The 24,368-nt window shown below is 34.0% G+C and overlaps 3 protein-coding genes across 3 annotated transcripts; 1 reads left to right on the top strand and 2 right to left on the bottom strand.

The window, feature by feature from the left end:
- Positions 1-483: 483 nt before the first annotated feature.
- HELRODRAFT_114622 (hypothetical protein) lies at positions 484-5,772 on the bottom strand (the record flags this gene model as incomplete). Its single annotated transcript, XM_009027896.1, has 7 exons — positions 5,728-5,772; positions 3,418-3,697; positions 3,067-3,146; positions 2,478-2,626; positions 2,083-2,189; positions 981-1,078; positions 484-594 (listed from the first exon to the last, which is right to left on the bottom strand). Exons 2-7 carry the CDS (start codon positions 3,656-3,658, stop codon positions 484-486), a joined length of 786 nt encoding a protein of 261 aa, XP_009026144.1. The 5' UTR covers positions 3,659-3,697; positions 5,728-5,772.
- Positions 5,773-7,204: 1,432 nt separating this feature from the next.
- Positions 7,205-9,019, top strand: HELRODRAFT_179047 (hypothetical protein; the record flags this gene model as incomplete). The annotated part of the gene is made up of 2 exons (XM_009027895.1): positions 7,205-7,386; positions 8,794-9,019. 2 exons carry the CDS (start codon positions 7,205-7,207, stop codon positions 9,017-9,019), a joined length of 408 nt encoding a protein of 135 aa, XP_009026143.1.
- A 1,315-nt stretch (positions 9,020-10,334) lies between these two features.
- On the bottom strand, positions 10,335-11,966 carry HELRODRAFT_179046 (hypothetical protein; the record flags this gene model as incomplete). The annotated part of the gene is made up of 4 exons (XM_009027894.1): positions 10,335-10,964; positions 11,275-11,363; positions 11,519-11,626; positions 11,816-11,966. The coding sequence occupies 4 exons, from the start codon at positions 11,964-11,966 to the stop codon at positions 10,335-10,337; spliced, it is 978 nt and encodes a 325-aa protein (XP_009026142.1).
- Between the last annotated feature and the right edge of the window lie 12,402 nt (positions 11,967-24,368).

Below are 24,368 nucleotides of genomic sequence, written 5' to 3'. Positions count from 1 at the left end.
TTAGTTTATAAAATTGGTGAGGCAGCAGAAAATAAAAAAATGTTATGTCATGCTTGGATCTTTCCAAAGCTTTTGATTGCATCGATCATAAATACTTCTTGCAAAACTGGAAAGGTAAGGCATCAGAGGTACGCAATTAAACTGGTTTCAAAGGTCAAATCTGCATTGTTGTATAAAGACGTAGGAGTCCACCAGGGCTCAATACTGGGGCCTCTACTTTTCATAATTTATGTTAATGATTGACCTAATGCATCAACAGTCTTTGATTACATATGCCAAGCCGATGATAGGGCGATATATTCCTGATAACGATCATCACGACGATGTTCAAACAGACTTGCAATGAGTAATGACGTCACTGACGACGATGATGATGCTTTAATCATACCCGTCAATCACCATCATTTCTTTTGCCACCATCATCATCATAATCACCGTCTACAGCAATAATCATTGGCCGCAACAAACTCGCTTTTTTTGTTATCAGCACAATCTATAATCATAATCATCATCATCCTCATCATCATCATCACCTTCAGCTCTTTCAAGTGTCTGAGTAGTCATGACATAAAGAGGTGGAGCTATGAGGTTGATCTGCAGGGTATTATCAGTTAATCAATTAACCAACCGATCAACCTTTCTATCATTCAATCAATCAATAAAAAACAAATGCTAAAATCAATTAAACAGTCAAATATCAGCCAAGGCAATCAACCAAACTAACCAATCACAAACTAAACCAATCAACCAATCATCTAACAAACCAACTGACCGGATAACTAAACTATCCACCAACGAAACAATCAGCCAACCAATCAAACGATCAGCCAGCCAATCAAACGATCAGCCAGCCAATCAAACGATATGCCAGCCAATCAAACGATCAGCCAGCCAACCAAATGATCAGCCAGCCAATCAAACGATCAGTCAGCCAACCAAATGATTAGCCAGCCAATCAATCGAGTCAGAACTGAAGAGACCTTGATGGGCATTTCTTCAGTGCTCAGTTTGAGGCCCTCCCTCAATGCCATCTTGACTGCATCGACACCTTCGTATTCGTAACATGCCACTTCTATGTCTGTTGTAGTTGTGGTGGGTGGTATGGATAGTCATATGGGTAAGATGATGCATAAACGGATGGATGGAAAGATGATGTGGGAGTGCAACGATGTACAGAATGTTTGAATGGATAGGTGGATGATGGACTGGTAGATAAATGGGTTGATGATGGATGGGTAGATAGATGAATGGATAGGTAGATGGATGAATGAATGGGTTGATGATGGATAGATCAATAGATAAAATCTGATGAATCAAAAAGTTCTGTTCAATTTGCAAATTTATTTCAATCATTTATTTGGCTCCTTTGCTTTATAACTCCTAGGGCTACTAATTCATCATCAATTGATAATATTTTTACAAACAATTTATTATTTCATGAGTCAGGTGGTATGTGCTCATCTTTTCCAGATCATGCCCCTGCCTTCTCTTCATCTAAATTATTGTTCAATTTAAATCCTATTCAACATATCACTATTATCTCAATTATAGAAATAATAGCATCGCTAAATTAGATTTCTCATGACAATGGATTGAAATATTGTTTTAAATTGTTCTGATACTTGAACAACAGCTTTCATTACATTTGTTAATAATGTTTTAAGCAAGAGGTGTCAAAACTCAAAATATCGTACAATCACTCAATATATCACTCAAAATTTCCCTGCAAGAGAAAACTTCGGATCACCAAATGTTTGATCACCTCTTCTACTAATAAGAATAAGCTCTATATTAAATATTTGAGGTTGAAATGACTGTTACACGTACGTTATGGAGATATTTCTCTAAAATTATGTAGAATTTTCGAAGAATCATATAACATATAATAACCAATGTCTCTGGCTGAAAAAGCCTACCATGCCTACCAACATGACTCTTACATCACAAACCAATTAACACATAGTAAGACCAATCTCCTACTAATTCATTAAACACCAGCACGCAAAGAAAAACAACACACACACACACACACACACACACACACACACAGGGAGAGATGAGTAGCAAGAGACAAGCATGCACCTGATCTGATCTTGACAGCGTGTGGGGTCAACCTCCTCTTGATGTTTGCCAACAGGACGGCTTTCGTTTCAGGGTCAATGTCACATTCGTCTAAGACTTCCGGGTTCCTGTTATTCAACAACATCATTAAAAACGTCGTCACTCAACAGGAGAGCAGAGATGAGTGAAGTGCAGCTTGCAGACCACTTGCAAATTTCACTTATTAATTAATAAATAAATTAATTAACTACTTATTAATTGACTAGTCAATTAAAAAACAACCAATCAACGTGGGTGCACTAAATATTTGAATGGTACAAACCAAAGTGGGGTGAATGGAGATGAATTGCTGCCTGATCGATGCGATCATGAGCAGATTGAATGACACTGTAACGAATACAGGGTATTGAACTAACGTAACGGCATGTTTGAAAGCTTCGTACGAGGCACCCACTCTCTGCATCTTCCTGTCAAACATCCAGGCAGTCTTCATGTACAGGTCCTCCAACTGTGTGTCCGTCTCGTACTTCATCAGCTGAGCTACGTGGGTCAAGATGCTGTTCACCTGCAAAATTTGTTTTCGCCGTTGTAGTTGTTGTTGTAATTCAGAATTTGTCTGTTGCCACGAAGCACTTCAGTTCATAAAAACAAACTGATCAACATACACATCAATCAATCAATCAATCTTCGTTTTGTGTCCAGAGACCCGGTTTCCCGAGGTAGGACGTCCTACACACTTCCTACAAAATTTTTTCAATGAAAAAACTCATTTATAGTAATGAAAACAAACCACTTGCATGCCAGGCACACATCATCACCACTCAGTTAAGAGAGGTAGTTAATTTGATGAGAATTTTCTTAAATTTTAATGAAGATAAAAATTTATTATAACAATAATAATGATGATAACGTAAATAATATTAAAAACAACAATGACAACAACATTAATAATAATAAATAGCAATAATAATGATGACAACTGCCTAGCACTGCTCTTAAACTAACACATTTGGCTTTGGCAAATTTCTCCTCGCATTTGATGATCTCTTCTGGACTGACTCTCCTTTTTGACAGGTCAATGTAGCCTGGCGGGATGAGAATGAGTGGTGATCAACTTGCAGAAGAGGATACATGCACTCTGAAGTGATGCAGCAGCATTCACACTACACCTCATGTGACACAACAATAATATAAATAACACCACACAAACAAAAGACTCAAAATAAAAAAAAATAATTAAATTATTAAAACTTAAGCAAATTAATCGCGCAAAAGATAAAAATATAAAATTTTAAAAAATAATTAAATTATTAAAAATTAAGCAGATAAATCGCACAAAGGATTTAACAGACCCACCCTTCTCTTTGTCAACCCTGATGACGACGACACATTCATCCCTCCCAACCCTGATCAATTTGTTGATCGATCTGATGCGCCTTCTCGACAACTCACTCAGCAGGATCATACCCTCTATCTTGTTGTACTCTAGGAGATGAACATACGCTCCCATCTCTGCTATGGACAGCACCGTCACCATGACAACATCATCTATTTCGGGAAACTTGCGCTCATAAAACCTACACGTTAAGACTGGCATTTTTTTGCTGGTTTTGAGATTTCAAAATAGTCTTTCCACCTGAAAAAATTAAATATTACATTATTTTTTAGTAAAAAATAAAAAAATCATAGCAGGGTAGGACATTGTTCAAGGCAAATTACCAAACAAGGTACAATGAACATTAATCATTCAAACCATGGCGATGAGGCTATTTGTGCAAAATGGAATTTAGAAGCAAATTAAGAAAAAAGCTCAAGAAAGGTTTTTGTGGCAAGGCAGAAGATAAACAAGAAGTTGGTGAAAAAGTTGAAAGACGTCCACGAGAGGAACATAAAGAAGAGATCGACAAGTTAGATCAGCCATTAGAAGTGCTATGTCTTATGCAGTTACACAATGGCCTGGTTCAAACATTATTTTCAAAGCTATGACAACTGGGGTGCCCGAGTAGGATGAAAAATATCCAACTCCAATTCCAAAACACAATCTTAAAGAAAATTTCAAAATAAAATTTTTTTAAATTCATGACCTTCCTCCTGAGTCGGAGGAAAGATCTCCGACTCAGACATCCGAAGACAATTGCCTTATTGATTTGCATGATAACCAAATGTTTAAACAAAAAATATATAACAAAATTTTCTTGCCTTTGTCTGAATGTTAATTCTGCACTTCAGAGGTTATTTTGGGAAGCGTGCCACGCAAGCAATGTGATAAAAAGGTAAAATGTTAGATTGGTACCACATCGCTATGTTAACAAAATGGCTTTTAAATTTTGGGGAAGAGACTTAGAAGAATAATGTAATGTTTCAAAAGTGAACTGTAAATAAAAATGTAAAATAAAAGGTGTTTTAAATTAATATTAACGCCGCTAATAAAGTTGATTTAATAAGTTTGATTGGGCAATAAAATATTTTTAAAAAATGTTTTGGAATGTTTAAAAATACCAGCTAAACTGCTACAAGTATTTAAACTTTCAAAAACTAAACCCTAACCCTAACTTAAATTATTTTACTTTTAAACAATGACATAGTTACCAAGGCTCCTCCTCAAATTTAAAAACCATTTGTAAAAACAATGATGCTTTTTCTGAAAAACTAAATCCTTTTTATTGAAACTATTAGAAAATTTTTAAAGACTTTTAAAAAAAATAGCAAAGCAACTGTTTTGTTGATCTGCATGATAAAAACCCAATGAAAATATATAAAAAGTTTTTTGCACCGTCTGAAGATTTGACTAAGTAAATGATAAATCTCCATTCAACAACTTGAATGTGTTGAATCGTGTTGAATCGTCTAAACGTGTGTGGTAACACTCGTTTAGACGACATTTTCCTCGAGATCGGGGGTTGCCGTTTGGCTACCTATGATGAAACCATTGTCACTTCTGTCATCATAAGTAATTTATTTGGCTAATTTTTACGCAGGACGCCCTTCCTTACGCAACCACAGTTATAAGCGGTGGGCCTAGCCTTTGATGATCCAACATCACTCACAAGGCAGTGAGAGTCAGTTTAATGTCATAACCAGGACATAAATCTCCATTCGTTGTAAATGAAAAATTATTGAAAAATTGCTAAAGGACACAGTGAATCATAATTTTGAAATATCAATGTTAATATCAAAACTTTATGAATGATTTTTTGGCCTGTCAAAACAAATCAGCGTGTAGCAAGCCATTTCAATGTTCTAATGATCTATGTGCATTTGCATTCTGGTCAGACAACAATTTTCAAAGCGCACGTACTTTGCTCACATTCAATGTTATAGTATTACACCAATGAATATAACTTAAATAAACTCTATGGAATATATATATATATATATATATATTATTATTATTATTATTATTATTACGGAAATTTATATACAGTGCTTTTTTATAGTTGACCAGCCAATTAAGAAACCTGACACCTAATTCGCATCAAAGTTCAATTTTACAACACCAAAGTTAATTTTTACAACGTCAAAGTTAATCTTGACAAAGTCAATATTTCCCTATATATACAGCAAGGAGCACTGACGATGATTCATTCGGAATCGAAATATGGCCTTATTGTCAGCATGAATTCGAAAAATAAGTTTATTTTGAATTTTAATAAACTAAACGTTCACCAAAAAACTTTAGTGAGAAAAATCAAAAAAACGAACTACAAACATATTAACGCCAAACATTTGGTAGAATTTATAGAATATTGTAAAAATTATGATCTATTACCAACATATATATGTATATGTATATATATATATAATATAATGTATACATCTTCTAATTAGTAAATGCTCAGACTTAAACCATAACTATGCACCTAGGATGTTTTGTCAGAGAAGCCACAACATTTACCACAGACCTAGTAATTTATACCATACAAAATGATAATTAACATTCACTAAGTAAAAAACATAGCTGTATCTTGGACCTAGTAAATTTTCATATGGCAAGTATTATTTACTGCAGACAGAGCCAAAAAAAATCCAGGTACATATATTTACTGTAGACTTGATAATTATTCATAATTTATGCTACCTCATGCTTTATAGCATTATATGTTCAATTCGCCGTGCGGACCCGCACGCCTTATCTTATAGCATCTCAGCGGAGTATTCGCCGTGCGATTCCGCACGCCTCATAGCACTGACCATATTATTAATATTATTAATAATTAATTAATTGAAAATCACCAAAACCAAACATAAACATAATGCACAATTATTTGATACAGCTGAAACATATAATAAAAATTATTTTAAAATATGCAAACTGAATGTACTTACTATGAATTTTAATATTATCGCAACTGAAAATGCAGAGCAAAATAATTTGAAAAAAAGTTCAACACAACAAAATGAACCTATATTACATACACATATTTCATCACAAACCGACATGCGACTTCGACAAAGCTTCCGGTGCTAAAAGTTAACTTTGTGTAAAAGTAAACGCAAATTTAACGGCGACAATAAATTTTTTTCATATATCTATATATAATAAAACATACTTAGCTTAGAACCAAACACTTAAAATTCGTAACATATACTTAGAATACATCACATTTATAGACCTTCAAACGCACTCGTGTACATTTTCAGTAAGTATTCAATCCATCGGTGTGTTGTTGATGTTGTTGTTGACGTCATATGTTATATATCTGATCCTCTTCAGAAGGGGCACGTGACTCCGGCGACACGCGTGCGTGGCGAGGAGGAGCAGTGCGTGGCGGCCTCCCGATCGACGGCATCAACCTGCATAGCTTCATACAGGCGAGCAGGAACATGTCGACCTACAGTTCCACCGTCATGAATGCTAACGTTCAGATTTAATTAATTAACCAATTAATTGATTAAATCGGCGACCTACAGTTCCACCGTCATGAATGCTAACGTTCAGATTTAATTAATTAACCAATTAATTGATTAAATCGGCGATGATGATGATGATTTGTCCATGAGGCTGGTCGCAATGGTTGTAGTTTTGAATAGTTCTTATTTGATGATGATTGGCGGCTGAAGTAAATCACGTTTTGAGCAAATTTTTTAATGTTGGAAAAGTTTTTTTATGCCAACTCTCTTCCTCTTGCGACCACTTAGCAGCATGTACGGCAGCCTCATCCACCAGCACAACTTGCAAAAAAACAACTTGACCAACCACATCAGCAGCCAGCACATCAACAACGATCTCAGCAACAACGAGGACCACTTCAACTGCGCCAGTCCCATGCTCTTCTCACATCCCGTGCGCAAACCTCGGAAGAGATTCGAAAGTGAATTTGAAGAGTGCATGTCGCTGAGCAGAGCTGAGGCTGGCTGACTGGTTGGTTGGTTGGCTGGTTGGTTGACTGGTTGTTTGGCTGGTTGGTTGGTTGGTTGGTCAACTAGTTAATTGGTCGGTCGGTTGGCTGGCTGGCATCTTTGATGATTGGTTATTCTAAAACCAATCAAAATGTTCTTTTGATTTTAATTTCAAACTCGGTATCTACATGGTATCTAGTTACTTCATATATATATATATATATATATAATGTCTATATATATACATATATATATATTTTATGTATATATATATATATATATATATATATATATATATGCCATTAAAAATGGTTGCCCAGCGTGCGTTTATAATCTTTTTTATTAAAACCTCAACACTTCTGAGTTTGTTGAATTCATATTTATTGAGAGGAAAATTATTATTGAGCTTGGCCAAGTGTTGAGGTTTTAATAAAAAAGATTATAAAAGAAAGCTGGGCAACCATTTTTAATGACATTTGTATTAAAGAGAGCCTCGTTCCTATATATATATATATATATATATATATATATATATATATATATATATATATATATATATTGTTCCGTCTTTGTGTCTTTGTTTTTACAGCGACTTTGATTGTAACTTAATTCGAATCAAAGTTAATCATGTGTTTCTTTGTTGGAAGAATATTAGTATTATTTAGTTGAATATTTATTGCTGGTTTACGTTTATCGATAAAAATTGATTCTGCTATCTTCAACTTGAAGTATTCTCTGTTGTAATAAATCAGAATCACTTTAATCACTTTTAAAGGAAAAGAATATAATAAAAAATAATATAATTCCTACAGATCCTAATGATAAAATCAAACTAAGGATTTTTTATAAAAACACTAAAACATCAAACCTCATCTTAATAAATAATTACACACCACGTGTTGAATCACAACTGAAACGTAGTTATGTCATATATAAATTTTCCTGTCCAGTTGACGATTGTATGCGTCTAAAATCATCATATATCGGCATGACTACCACGGATTTATCGCGGAGATTGACGATGCATAAAAGAGAAGGTGCCATTAAAACCCATCTCCTTGACAAACACAACACAACAATCACCAGAGGTATACTAAATGACAACACAACCATCATCTATAGTACCCAACAATATCAAAATCTTAAACTCGCTGAAGCCATTCTAATAGAAATGCAAAAACCTACATTGAACAACCAACAACAAATTAAAACAACTCTCCCTACGCATAGATTAATTAACAACGTCAACATTGTTGCTAATAATTTTAACGTCATCGATAATAATAATAATAATAATAATAATAATAATAATAATAATAATAATAATAATAATAATAATAATACTTTTAATAACAATGATGACGACGACAACAACAATACAAACAACGATAGCAACAACAACAGCAACAATAAAAAGAACAACAACTACAACAACAATAATAATAATGATGATGGTGATAATAATAATAATAATAATGATAACGATAATAATAACAATGATAATAATGATAATAATAAAAATAATAATAATAATAATAGAAACGATATTCTAATTAATTTCGCGCTTCAAATTTGCGACATTGTTGGTTGCCATCTTGACAACGGCCACGTAGCATGAACAATCGTATAATTTCAAATATTTTGTTTACTAATTTCAATGAACCTTTGCGTTTTTATTTCGTTACTTTTATTTTATTTTAATATATTAAAAAATACAACTAATTAACTATTAATAGAATTTATTTAAAATATATTGCACTGATGATGACTTTACGTCGAAATAGATCTATATGCATAATTTTAATAATAATATAAAAAATAAACGATTATAAAAATGGGATCTTGCTTGATTAATTTTAACAATTAAAATCATAAACGATTATAAAATGGATTTCAACATTTTGAATAGACTTAATTGTAAAGAACTAGTTCAAAATATTAGAAAATCAACCATAAAACTTGTTAATGCTGAATCGTCGGTGGATTTTTTGAACAACTGTATAGAACTTGGTCTTCTTCCTAATTTTACCAAATATATATATATATATATATATATATATATATATATATTAGGGTGGTCCCCAATTACATTGGAAAAAATAAAACGCCTAATTTTTCATGTCTTACCCTTTTATTTGTTTCTCTCATATATAACAAGTAATATGATAAAATTTTATTGACCATAGACAAAATTTAGAGGTCGCCCAAGCGAGTCAAAGAGTCCTGTGCTATCACATAATTATACGTATTAGCATTTTGTTGCAAAACATGACAAAACTGTTACAAACTACCTGATAAAATTATTATGTCCAGTACCCAGTGTCACTGTTAAACCATTTAGTTGTTAAGGAGATGTATTTCCTCCCACTAATGTCTCTTTCTTTGGGTTTGGATACTGGGTACGATGGTACTCAACAACTTGCAGAAGATACTGCTTTTGTTCTTCAGACGATACTATTGCTCTGTTAAAATCCTGCATCAAAGCAACTTCTCTCTCAGCAAAATCATTGACTGGCTTTATACCGCTTACAACTTTAAAAGCTTTCTTGTACTGTTCATCTTCTCTCCACTCGGAGGGTCTCTTGTTTAGAAATGAGTGAGGCAATCCGAGGATTGCAAAGAATTGCATGGTGGTCTTTGACAGACATTTCATCAGATATTTCATTAATAATCATCTGCACTCTTTTGGTGAAGTCGTTGGTTGTTTTTAATTCTACTGACAAAGCATCAACCATCAACACTTTCTCGTCATGAGAAATTTAATCATCGAAAAACGCAGCTCCAACAAGTTCCTCGCTAACATACCATAGATGTCTAGAAAGTGCGTTTGCAGCGGCAACAGAAACTTCACGGTCTACATCTCTGAATTGTTGGATTCTCTTTATCAGCTGGAGATCTTGTCTAGCGGCACTAAGAAGATCTGGAGCCGTGAACTACGATCTAAGATACACACAGATGCCAAAAACGATGAAGCGACAGATTCCCTTTTCTTCAACTCTTGTCAGCAGAAACTGATGACGATACATGTACAATTTGAAGGCGTATATTAGTCTCGCCATCCAGCGTGCCCTATGCAGAGCTCCAGGTTGCAGAACTCTGGCTCCCCTTGGCGGTGTCTCTCCCAGCAAAATAAGTAAAAGCTCCAGTAGTTCTCTGTAATCGCACCTTGGCTGAAATTGTTCAAGTTGCGTTAGACAAAAGCTAACGATACCTTCTTTGTGTTCTTCAACTTTGCTGTTCACGCTTTCATCATCCATAATTGTATGGTAATCAGCTTGGTTAATGCTGTTGAACTCATTTCGAAAGCGCAAGAAGAGTGCTATTTCTGGACCTGATGTATTAAACGACATGCATGCAGCAAACGCATGCTCAAGTATTATTTCAGATATGTGGTGAGGGCAAGCTATGTGAAGCACGTTACGCCTTAATTTTTGTTGCAGCCGGGTGCATGCTCCATTTTTCTTTCCAGTATTACTCGCTGTAGTATCGAACACTAATGCCTTAACAGACTCCTCTAGGTTCCATTCTAAGAGGCATTCGTGCACTGCTGTAGCCTCTCTCCCCTGTACCAGATTCTAGTTTTAAAACTGATAAGAGCTTTTCAACTCCAGCTCCTGCAACAACAATGGGAAGACGATCAATTTTCTGATTACCGGTCAAATCAAGTAAGAGCTTCCCATCCCAATGGACAGCCAAAGGAACGTCTGGAGAAAAATTCCTTCGAATTTCCTACGCAAGTTCTTGACGATGCTTATGCCTTGCTCGTCGAATTGAGGATCTATTGATGGCAAGGTTTCCAGCATTTAAGCCAAGGTGTTTGGCAACTCCACTGATGATGTACGTCGCCTTTCTATCAGAAGTCTCCCTGCTAACTGCACAGTGTGACCAGGACATGGAGAAGCTTTTCCTACTTTGTTTTACCTGCACACGTTTGCCAATGCTGTCTTCTTCTGATTCACATTCTGACGATGAATACTGGAACTGTGTTCTATTTCAGCTGAACATGCACCGGCAGTGATCTCTTCCTGCGCCTGGACTGACTTTAATTTGTAGTTCTCCTGTCTTCTTTTCCTTTCATACGAGAGTGCCTCTTTCAGAGCCAGATTCTTATCTACACCACTCATATAACCACGCCGTCCCGGTTCCCTTTGTGCCAGCAAAAATTTTCTGTTTTCTTGTATCTGAATCACTTCAATAGCATTAGCATGTGCTATATCAAACAGATCTTTTCGTGAATGAACGAATGCTTGTTCTTGACGTCTTTGAGCATCTGAGTTTCTCTTAGAATGTTTCTTTAATCATTGCCACAGTTTAAACATATCCTCCAGCTTCTTAATGGCGTTGTATTCTTGAGTTGTAGGAATTCTGGCCCGTTGCCATATTGGAAGTACCTCTCTTATAACAGCAGTCTCACTATCGCGAACTGTCATTTTCTCTGACAAATGAATGTACAGAAAGCGACGCATCACTTCACCTTTCGCTGGTAACTTGTTACTCAGAATTGCAGTTTTTAGAGGCTGGCCTAGAAGATAAATATCCTGCTTCTTTCTTGTTGACTCAGCCATGTTGTTTACTTTTTCAAACAAAGATCTGTTAAATTTCTTGTTACGTAGATCGTTTAATTAATTGATATACTATTGAAAGACATTAAAAGAAGAGAAATAAACTAAGCAACGTTCTTGACTTGTTTATTATCAACCGGATCAACAGAAAAAGGAAAAAGTGAAGTTACATACAAAGCAAAGAACATTTGGTCCAAAGAAAAATAAATGTATATTATAAATCATAATGTTTTAATATAAAACATAAAACTTAACACCTTCTCATTTTATTTAAAACACTAGATGACCTTAACCTAAATGTTCTGAAGACCCATCGCACACATCAGATTCTTTAGTCTTGGTCCTACCATTGGTTTTGTCAGAGCATCAGCAACTTGAAGTTCTGTCACAACTCGTTCAACTGAAACTTCTTCTTCTGCAACTTTTTCTCTGACAAAGAAATGTCTAATGTGGATGTGCTTTGTTCTTCTGTGAAATTCTGGATTGTGTGCTAAACGAATTGCTGCTTCATTGTCGACAAAAATTTCTGGCTTTTTCTTTAGATCTATAATGTCGTTCAACAATCGTTTGAACCATATCACTTCACGAGCTGCTTCACTTGCGGCAACGATTTCTGCTTCAGTAGTTGAAATCGCAACTGAGGGTTGACGTTGGCTAAACCAACTGATCACGCTTCCTCCAAACATACAGATTACACCTGATGTCGATCTTCCACTAGATTTATCTCCTCCATGATCTGCATCACTGTAGGCTATAAGTGTATTGTTTTGACCAGACTTGTAAACAATACCGACATCAGCTGTGCCTTGCAAATATCTAAAAATATGCTTAACTTGTGCTACATTGGACTTACTGGGTTTCTCTAAACTTCTGGATGCTACTCCAACTGCATATGCAATATCTGGTCTTGTTCCCGTCATCAAGTACATCAATGCACCAACTGCTGATCTGTAAGAAAATTTCACTTCCTCATGTTCATTTTTGTTTTCATCGAACTCCTCAGATTTTGAAATCGGAGTTGTACAGGATTTACACTGACTCACCCCAAACTTTTCAAGAATCATTCTTGTATAGGATGACTGACTGACATTAATATTTCCCTTCTCATCTTGATTAATCTCTAATCCAAGGAAATATGTTGCAGGTTTAGATGTTATCTTGAACTATGACTTTAATTCTTTTTCAAATATTTTTAGTTCTTCTTTATCGGTTCCTGCAACTAGTCCATCATCAACATACAGTGCAAGTATGAGTTTCTTTCCTCCCTGTATTCTAATGAACAAACAAGTATCTGCATCGCTTTGTTTGAAATGTCTCTTTTTCAAGAATTCAGCAAAGCGTTTGTTCCAACATCTTGGAGCTTGTTTAAGTCCATAGAGACTTCGCTTGAGTTTACAGACTCTTCCTGAATTATTTTTAAAACCTTCAGGTTGCTCCATGTAAATATCTTCATCTAGTTTGCTGTAAAGAAATGCTGTTGACACATCAAACCGCATGAGTGACATCTTTTCATTTGCAGCAACACTTAATAGTGTTCTTATAGTTGAACTTCTGACCACAGGACTATAGGTTTCTTCATAGTCAATTTCCTTTTTCTGAGAAAAACCTTTTACCACTAGCCTGGCTTTAAAACGTTCAACAGAACCATCTGGATTGTGTTTTACCTTGTAGACCCATTTGCATGGTATTGCCTTATGACCTTTTGAAAGACTTACCAAATCCCACGTTTGATTTTCCTTTAATGACTGCATTTCACTGTTCATGGCTTTAAACCATTCATCTTTTTCATCACTTTGAATGGCATCTTTGTAGCTCACTGGTTCAAGTACTTCACATAATGCAGACATAACGAAAGGCTTTTTGATATCATTCCTGTCACGTAAAACCATACCTTTGGTCTTTTGATTACAACAGTCAGATTGATCTTCTTCATCAGATGAAACTGAACTACGGTTGTGAACATCTTCATCAGTTGAAATATTTTCTTTAATCAAAGTTTCTTTATTTTCATCTTTGATTTCAACATCAATCGAAACTGTATCATCTGAACAACTTTCTTCTTGCAAAATCACTGAATTTGGTTTGACAACCTTCTCATCAAAAATAACTGGTATAACTTTCATGGTATAACTGCAATGCATCTTGATCACTGACAAAGTTAACTTCGACTTCAGAATTCAACGGTCTAACAATTTTTGAGACAAGTTTGAACAAACCTCCATTGTTGTTTCTTATTCCAACAACATTTATCACATTGTCAATAAGTAGATGACAATTTCTTGAGGTTGAAACAAAAGAGCTATTTCTGTTCTTATCTTGAGTTGCAAGTACTGAGAACAAATTTCTTTTTACTTTTGGCACATACAAGACATCTGTAAGTTTAACAGTTTGCCATTTATTATTCACTTTCACTTGAAGATGAATAATTCCTTTTCCAAAAGCTTCTACAGTATCACCATTTGCAACATATAATTTACTCGGTTGAGAAAATTTTTCAAAACATTGAAATATGTCTCTTCGGAAAGTTAGATGACACGTTGCACCATTGTCAAAAAACCATTCATCAGTGTACGCTGACTCATCATATGCTTTTCTTGGTGTCGCTGAAGCATTTTTGGAATTTTTAGAAGGTCTTCCATCACCGACCCACTTTCTACATTGCTTAACCCAATGTTCAGGATTATGGCAATAGTTGCAATTACCAACTGGTTTTGTCCTTTTAGTGAAATCTCTTGATTTGTTGAAACTTGGCTTTTCAACATTTACAAATAAGGCGTTCTGCCTTGATGATTTATCGATTGTGTCGAAAGTCTTTATCTCTCTTTCGAAAGCACAGAGATGAGTGATTAAATCACCTATCGACTGCTTTTTTTCACCTAGCATTAGCCAACTTGATTTGAAGTTTTGGAAACTATTTGGGAGAATCTGCATCGCTTTGCATACTAATAGCAGCTCTGGTAGTTTATTTTCTCCCGATGCCTGAAGCCCACTGTTTAATTAGTTCCATAAAGTCTTCAATCTTGCAATATGGCCGGATACATCTACATCCGCTATCCAATTGAAATCGAAAAAATTGCTACAAACTTGGAACAGTTGGCCCTTAGTTGACGCTTCAAAATTTCTTTTTAATTCCTTCCAAACTTCAAACGCTGTGTTCTTGCCCATTATCTTTTGGTATGTATCTTCTGTGACTGCATTCACAATTACTGATTTGGCATAACTGTTTGCCTTTCTAAACAGATCTGATTTATTTTTAAAATCTTTTGCCTGTTGCTCTGTTTGGTTTTCTAGTAATTCTGGTTTCGACAACTTCCCATCAATCACATCAAGTACGCCCTCATGGTAGTCCATGAAATCTCGAACACGACGTTTCCAAATGGGCCAATCGGCTGCGCAACTTAACTGTTTTATTTGAAGCTTTGAATCCATTTCTTCCTTGTCTTTTCAATTTGACCTTTTAATTAGAAGCAAAATATCGATTTTCAGAGAATGAAGAAGCACGTGTTTTTTCTTCACTTCAGTCTTCACAAAGGAATCTTCCGATATTTCTTTATTCTAAATTTTCTTCGTCAAATCAATTAATTAAGGTCCATATCTGGGTCCATAACCTGTTAAATTTCTTGTTACGTAGATCGTTTAATTAATTGATATACTATTGAAAGACATTAAAAGAAGAGAAATAAACTAAGCAACGTTCTTGACTTGTTTATTATCAACCAGATCAACAGAAAAAGGAAAAAGTGAAGTTACATACAAAGCAAAGAACATTTGGTCCAAAGAAAAATAAATGTATATTATAAATCATAATGTTTTAATATAAAACATAAAACTTAACAAGATCTGTTAACAAAAAACAAAGGCGATGTATTAGCAATTTAGATTAATTATTAGGCTTATAAGGTAAAACTTCAGAGCCCTTGGGCGACCTCTAAAGATTGTCCAATTGACCTAAGATTTTACACCAAGTATTACCTAATGGGTGGTAACAAAATTAGGTGGTAAGACAAAAAATTTAAAACTTTTTTAATATATATATATATATAATAAAAATAATTATGTGTAATGTTGTAATATTTGTGCATGTTTAACTTTGACAGAATATCAAAACGCGCCCATCGCTATAACGGTTTGAATTTAAATTTTGTTGATTTATTTTTGAAACAGTTTATTTTAATTGTTTGTTATCAGATTTTTAAACTTTTAAATTTAAAGTATTAAACGGAAACTGAGCTGATGTTTCGTGTTCGTAAAACTTCAATAATTGAATAATGTCGGCGTTTGCATGCATCAATTTCTTCATCTCTCTACTTGGCATCTACCTGACTCTCTTCTCATCTTCAGGTTTATTTTTAAGAACTTACTTTCAATTTAGACGTTAATTTATTAATAATGTTTCCACCATAATTACGATTTTTTCAATTATAAAGTATTATTTTATTCAGATGTCGTCAGAGCCCAGGACGATTACCGTGGTTGTTTCGCAGTGATTCTACATACCAATGCAAGATCCGTCATGAACGACAATGCCTATGAAGAGTGCAAAAATTTTTGCCTTCCTTTTACTTTGGCTTACATGGCTTTACGTGTTTGTTTCTATTTTCATTCCCTTATTATTTTATTTTTTTGTAATTACATTTAATTTTTTTAATTTTTTTTCCAAGTTCATTCATGAAAATTTAAGAACATTGAAGAATTTAAAATAGCAGGTCGCATAACGTTGAAAAATGCGGAAGCGCGCGCGCTGAACTTAAACGAATTTTTATGAAAGTGAATTTACATTGTTATCGCAAACTCGCGTTTTCGTTGTCGTTATTTTTGTTTATTTTTCGAAAATGCGACCATCTATATAATTTTGCTTGTTGTGAGCGATAAAAGAAATGTGTATTATAAAAATATTTTTTCTTTGTTGTTGTGAGTCACATTTGTTGCAGACTATTCGCTACGAGGTTGGTGTATTTTACTTTTTTTTAAAAAATTAGTTAAACATGGACAACACCGATTTTTTTTGAAGAAATGTGATAATTAACCATTTATTAACATTCTGTAAAAATATTTTTGAAATTAGAGTATAATGAAATTTTTTATGGATTTTTTTCCGCGTGCACCGTCGGTAACCAAAATGCATTGTATTGGCTGTGCTTTTTTATAAGAATGTTCATAACTGCTAAATTTCATGGGCAACACCGATTTTTTTTGAAGAAATGTAATAATTAACCATATATTAACATTCTGTAAAAATATTTTTGAAATTAGATTATAATGAAATTTTTTATGGATTTTTTTCCGTGTGCACCTCGCGGTCACGAAATTCAAAATGCGTTGTTTGAGTTGTATTGGTAGTTTTTTCATCAGAATGTTCGTAACTGCTAGCAACAACGACAATTTTTGAAGAAATGTGATAAATAACCATTTATTTAACATTCTGTAAAAATATTTTTGTAATTACAATATGATAAAATTTTTTTTGATTTTTTCCCTTGATCAAAAATGCATTGGTTGTCTGTGTTTTTGGAATAGAATGGTCATAACTATTAAGTTTCCTGCTTGATTATTATTATTATATTATATATTATGTTGTATTATATATATAATATATTATTATTATTAACTTTTTAAGAAATGTGATAAATAATCATATATTAACATTCTGTAATAATATTTTTGAAATTGTAATTCAAGTGAATTTTTTTAATTTTTTTTCAGCCATGCCACAATTAGTAAAAATAATAAAATTAAAAAATAGTTGAGACATAATTTTTTGTTCAATTCATTATCAATTTGTTTTATAGTTATTGGTCAGCCAACCAGTCTGAACCCAGAAGCTCCTTCATGCAGTTCAATAGCTGCCCAACATATATATATATATATATAAATTATAATATATTATATAATATAAAAATATAAATACCATTGTAATATGATTATGATTATTAAATTTTAATATATAAATAATATATATAAATTATAGATATATATATAATTATTTTATAATTATAATTAATCATTTATAATTAAATTTTATTATAAATATAAATTATTCATAATTATTATTTTCTTATTTTACAGCTGTTATAAAAACAAGAAGAAAAATTGTGTTGTGTTCAATTTTAAATCGTTCTTTTCACGTCTTTTGCGCGAATATAACGCTCCATGCTCACTTAACATTGAGCGCCACTCTTAACATGGCGCAAGTTGAAAGTAAAAATAATTCTTTCAAAATTCGTTTTCTCGGTAACTATAAATGCCACAATAATAAATTTAGTATTATTTTAATCAGCAAATTTTGCTTTATAAGAAAAAATGGTTTATATACAAAAAAAATTTTTTAAGACATTTAGTTTACTCATTTATGTTATTGTGTTTTTTTTTGGATTACTTACTATGTTATTTCTTGTTTTATGGGAGTCAACCCTGGATAAGAATTTATTGCTAGGCTGACTTTCACTTTTTTTGTAAATAAATGGAATTAAAAAAAATCAGCAAAGGCTGGAGACAGTCATGTTTTAAGGAACTTGTATGGTTACCCAGAAGTATAAAAATAAAAAAATAGTACAATACCAAATAATATCAGAAAAAATGACACTGATAAAAATGGTTGTATCATTGACAGACATTATGAGTTTGACAGAGAGTTTTGTAATGTCTAGATCATTTATGAATACGTTTGAAAAAAAAGGTCGAAGAATTGATGCCTGAGAGTTACCTGACGTGACTGGCTGCAAATCAAATTTGTGGGAATTTACAACACATTGATACCTACAGTTTTTTAATTTGGAAACATATTTTTGTATAAGAGGTTTATCATGGCAAGTTTAGTTTAGAAAATTGTTGTTATTGTTTATATAAGTTTCTCATTAAGTTATGTGGGGTTTTTAAAAAGTTTTCATACAGTTTGTTTTTCAGCAAGATGTTTTGTACAATTTAGGAGTAAACCAATAGTTTTGAATATCATTTTTTCATGATTGGGTTTAGAAATATATAATATAAAATATTCTGGAATGGTCAAAAGACGGCCAAAAATTGTGTTGGAATTTTGTCAGAGAACAGCTAGCCCAAGAAGTATTAAAAGGATTAATTTACGTCTCATGTGGATCAAGCTTCGCATCGAAAAGCAAACAATGATTATTTTTTCTGCATACGCACCACAGACAGGCAAATCAGAAGAGATGAAAAATGACTTCTGGACTGCATTCTCTGACACCATCTCAACAATACCAAAATCTGAAACAATCGTGATTGGAGGCAATCTCAATGGCCACGTTGGAGAGAAAACAGATGGTTTTGACAACGTACATGGCGGTTTTGGCTATGGAAAACGGAATGAAGATAGCAACCGCATCCTTGAGTTTGCTGAAAGTCACGGGTTTTGTTTACTGAATACATATTTTAAAAAGAGGTTGGAGCATTTCATAACATACAAAAGTGGACCATCAGCCACGCAAATTGATTTCTTCGCTTTCAAGCAACAACACCGAAGGCTATTTAAAAACGTCAAAGTTGTACCTGGCGAATCGTGTGTCGCCCAACATAGACTCCTTGTGGCAGACCTGGTTGTCGAACTGTCAAAACATAAGTCTAAACAAATGCCTCGGAGAATCAAAACGTGGAAGCTGAAAAGCAATATTCATCGAGAAAAATTTCAACAGATTGTCGCCACACAGTTAGATCACCAATCGCAAGCCAGTACAGATTGGAGTACATACAAAACCGTTTTGATGAACGCTGCAACTAAAGTTTGTGGGAAAAATGGTACAAAACGTCAGTTTGAACGTGACACTTGGTGGTGGAATGACAGTGTACAAAATCAGAAGAACAACTATGCAAGACGTCAAGTTGCACTGGCTCGGACAGATCAATGCAGAGAGTGGCTCACTAAAAGCAAAGGTGAACAAATGAAATCTCTGTATCGTATAGCAAAACAAGCAAAGCGTACGAAAAAAAAAATAGTTGGTGCCTCATGTATTAAAAATGACAAAAATGAGATGGTTCTTGAACAAGATGAGATCAAGATACAGTGGAGAGAATACTTCAACCGTCTGTTAAACGAAACAAATCCCATCAATGTTAACTTTGACGCTCCACTCATCGAAGGTCCGATTCCAGACATCACTGTAGAGGAGCTTACAGAAGCTCTGAAAGCTATGAAGGATGAAAAGGCAGCAGGGCCCTCAGGACTCACAAATGACATTATCAAAGCATCTGGTACTGCCGTGAAATCTGGAAAAATTGCTCAATGCCGACTGAATGGAACTATAGCATGACAGTCCCGCTATACAAAGGCAAAGGCGATCCATTGAACTGTTCATCATATCGGGGTATATGTCCCTTAAAATTTTCGAGAAAATCATTGAGAGAAGATTAACGTCGTGCATCACAATCGGAAATTATCAATTTGGTTTTCTAGCGGGGAAATCAACAATTGATGCAATTCACATCTTTCGGCAACTGCAAGAGAAGTACCTCGCAAAGCATCAACAACTATCACACATTTTTGTAGACCTTGAAAAAGCATTTGATCGAGTTCCCCGTGAAGCAATCAGGTGGAGTCTACGTCGACAACTCATTCCAGAATATCTTGTTCGACTTTTATGGAAATGTTTACTAATACTAAGACTCGACTTTCGTCAGCACAACGGTTGAAAAGACAGATGCATTTGACATCGGCGTTGGATTTCACCAAGGCTCGATTCTCAGTCCACTGTTATTTATAACTGTGATGGAAAAAATCTCGAAACCGATACGCACTGGTGACATTTGGAATCTAATATATGCTGATGGTATCGTTTTAACAGCCACGTCTGAGCAGAATGCAGCACAGATGTTTGAAGATTGGAACACCAGACTCGCCGATCATGGATTTAAAGTCAACATCAGCAAAACCAAAGCAATGAACACTGGTGAACCCATCCAATCTTTAGCTACTGGACGATGGCCCTTTTCAGTTTGTAAAGCTGGTGTAGGTAACAACTCAATCAAGTGTCAGCAGTGTAACCAGTGGTGTCACAAACGTTGTTCAAAAATAATTGGTACTTTATCTAAAGTGTCCAATTTTGTTTGTCCTGCTTGCATCAATCTACAACAACAAATTCGAAATAGCAATGTTTTTGAAGCCATTAAGGTAGAGAAAGTCTCATCGTTTCATTATCTAGGGGATGTTCTGGATTGTACTGGAACAGCTGTTTCGTCGGTGGTTTGGTCATGTCAAACAAAGTGGAAACAGTGCCATAACTTTTCTTGCACATGTTGAAGAGCCTGGCACACGTCCCAAAGGTCGTCTAAAGAAGTCCTGATCGCATACAATCGAGCAAGACATGACAGCTCTAAATTTAAATGAAATGACAACAACTGATCGTCTAATTTGGCGCAAAAAGTTGATGGCAAAGAAAACAACGTCCTACCTTGGGGAACCGGGTCTCTGGACGCAAAACGAAGATTGATTTGGTTTAGAAAGGCAGATTTCAGATAGCAAAGAGTTTGACATTAAGATGAATTTGACAAAAAACATAATGAACATCATATAAATTTTTTATTGAAGACTAATCATAAACAACTAAGCTATTATTGATAATCAATAAATTTTCAGAAAAAAATAAGGATTTAAAGTTGGGGATTTTTCACAGGTTGGAACATGGTATTGACCATATTAGTCTAATACGTGTGGTTAGAAATGTTGTTTGTAACGATATGGTTTATGGAAGAACTGGACTGTTCAGAAATTCTGGTGGGTTTACAAATAAGAGGGTTGAAATTGAAAGAATAACAAATATTTTTAGTTTGAGACAGCACTTTTATTACCAGAGAGAAGGTTGATATCTAAATCACCAGCTTTATAAACCAAATTTTCATTAAGGTTTTTGCTGGTTAACCAAAGGTTAGATAGTTTCACTATGAAAGTGTTTAAATTACAATTAGTTGAACAATATATGACAAAAAAAATTAACTTTCATAGCAAGGTTTAAATTATTTTCCATAGCTCACATCCTCATTCTTAAACTACATCTCCATCGTTTACGAGGTTCAAAGCAAATCTCAAGACCCATCTGTTTGTAAAATTCAATCAGGAGTGCTGTTGAACATCGTTGAAACGGCGTTTCAGAAATGATTGATTGATTAATTGATTGATTGATTGAATTAATGAATGATTGATTGATTGATTGAATGATTGATCGAATGATTGATTGATCGATCGAATGATTGATTGATTGATAGATAGATTGATTGATTGATTGATTGATTGATTGATTGATTGATTTATTGATTGATTGATTGATTGATTGATTTATTGATTGATTGATTGATTGATTGATTGATTGATTGATTGATTGATTGATTGATTGATTGATTGATTGATTGATTGATTGATTACAAAACGACCAATATTCATTTTTTTTAAATAAAAAGAAAGAATAAAATTGTAGAATGTAAAAATGAATGAAATATAAAAATACAACTGCAAATAGGACGGAAATGAATGTTACTGCGTCGAACGTGCCAAATACCGCATCGCTTCTTCTCAGTGCTCAATGAAATGTAGGAGTGGTGGATATCCGTGTGGCAGCAAGCTCTATTACTCACTTTATTCCAGTACATTATTATTTATTTATTTATCTATATAAACAAACTCGTTTAGATATTTGTTTCTAATATTTTTTTTACAATTTTTCATTTCAAGTCACAGATTTTATAGATTTTGAACATTCTCTACTTGACCTCGAAGCTGGAATCATTCCTAATGCAATAAAAATTTTAAACAATAATCTAACGACCGAAAGATGCTTATTAATTTGCGTTGAACAGAATAGAAGTGTTGCTCATGTTTATGTGAGTATTAAACAAATTTTAATATGTTTAATTTACAAGAAATAATTCGATATAACACTGTCGATGTTGCTTATTTTCACATCATTACTGCCTCAATTTTGTAACGGAATTGTCAAGTTGAATGTGTACTAGTACTAGTAAATTACTTTTTCTCAAGTAAAAGTACAAGTAAATTCAAGTCTGAAGCACCAACTACGTACACAAGCAAAATGTCGAAAATTTTTGCTGGAGTCGGATTTTTGACATCTGACTCCGACACTGTGTACAATAGGGTGGTTAAAACGATATAGGCAAAACTGTTTTTGGAAAAATTAAATGGGGGACCCCCTAAATTGTGCCTCTTGGCTAAAAAATGACGTTTGTAAAAAAGTAGCAATTGAATGATGCTAACCCGTGCCTCATCGAGATTAAAATTTTGAAAAAACCACATTTTTTGTTTGTAAAATAAAAACGGTTTATCATAGAATTATGATTTTAATCTCATTTTGTTTATCTGTTTATTTTTTTCAAATTTTATTATCAACATCATTTAGCTATTATCAAGCTGCTCTGATGGAATAAAAATTCTCATAATGAGCCCTGTAAGCCGACACACTTAACACTTGAAATGCAGTTTTGCCAGAGGCGTAACCAAAGGGTTATTATAGGCTAAAGCTACCAAAATGGAAAATTTTGGTAGGGTTAAGTCTAAATTGAACAAAATTTCTATTTAAATTTTAAAAATTTAGATTAGAAATTAATTCAGCCGTCCACATAACTAAAATTAAGCTAATTTTGTAAAAACACTGCACCGGTTATAGTTGCGAAATTTTTACAATTTGTGTTATGACCCATAAAAATGGTAGAGCAAATACATACCTTCTCTCTCTTCAGACCATACTCGAACAATAACTGTTTCTCGCATGCTCAGGTATAAAAACTAGGCAGGCATAGAAGTTATCAAGTAATAACGTTTCATTTATAACATAAAACAATATTGACAACTACCGACATATGTAAACTTCAGTCTAAAAGGATTGAATTTAAAAAATATTCGACAAAGAATATGCGAAGAATTATGCTCGGGCTCGGTTGGATAATTTTTGAGGGCCATAAAAAAGTGGGTCCTCTTGGCTACAACTTGTTCAGACTAGATGTAAACCCAGCACTGCTGATAGGCGAGCGAGGATGCCCTGTCACATTCGAACTCTGTCAATGCACGCCCGGTGAAACAGGACCGGGCTTCATTAACTAGTATGCCATCACACGTACTTGACCGTTGTACTTGTAAGTTTTCAAGTACAGGTATTATGTAAGTTTGCAAGTACTTAGGTCTCAAGTGCAAGTACTTCAAATTGGTACTTGAGTTTAAGCACCAAATCCCTGGAGTCCACACGCAACGTTAACGCAATGCAAAGTTTTAGATTTCGTGACTCTCAGCATTAATCTTGCAGGCCTCGCCAGTGGCAATTAAGAATTTCGAATTTCCACTGAATTCGCCACTGGGCCTTGTTTTACTCAGTTGAGTTGTTTGGAAATCATAAATACAAAATTTATTTTTATGCCTGATATGTTCGAGTGTTTTTCTGTGGGGATAAAAAAAAT

Source organism: Helobdella robusta (genome assembly GCF_000326865.2).
Source record: "Helobdella robusta unplaced genomic scaffold HELROscaffold_51, whole genome shotgun sequence".
Lineage (NCBI taxonomy): Eukaryota > Metazoa > Annelida > Clitellata > Rhynchobdellida > Glossiphoniidae > Helobdella > Helobdella robusta.
This window is presented reverse-complemented; position numbering and strand designations above follow the sequence as displayed.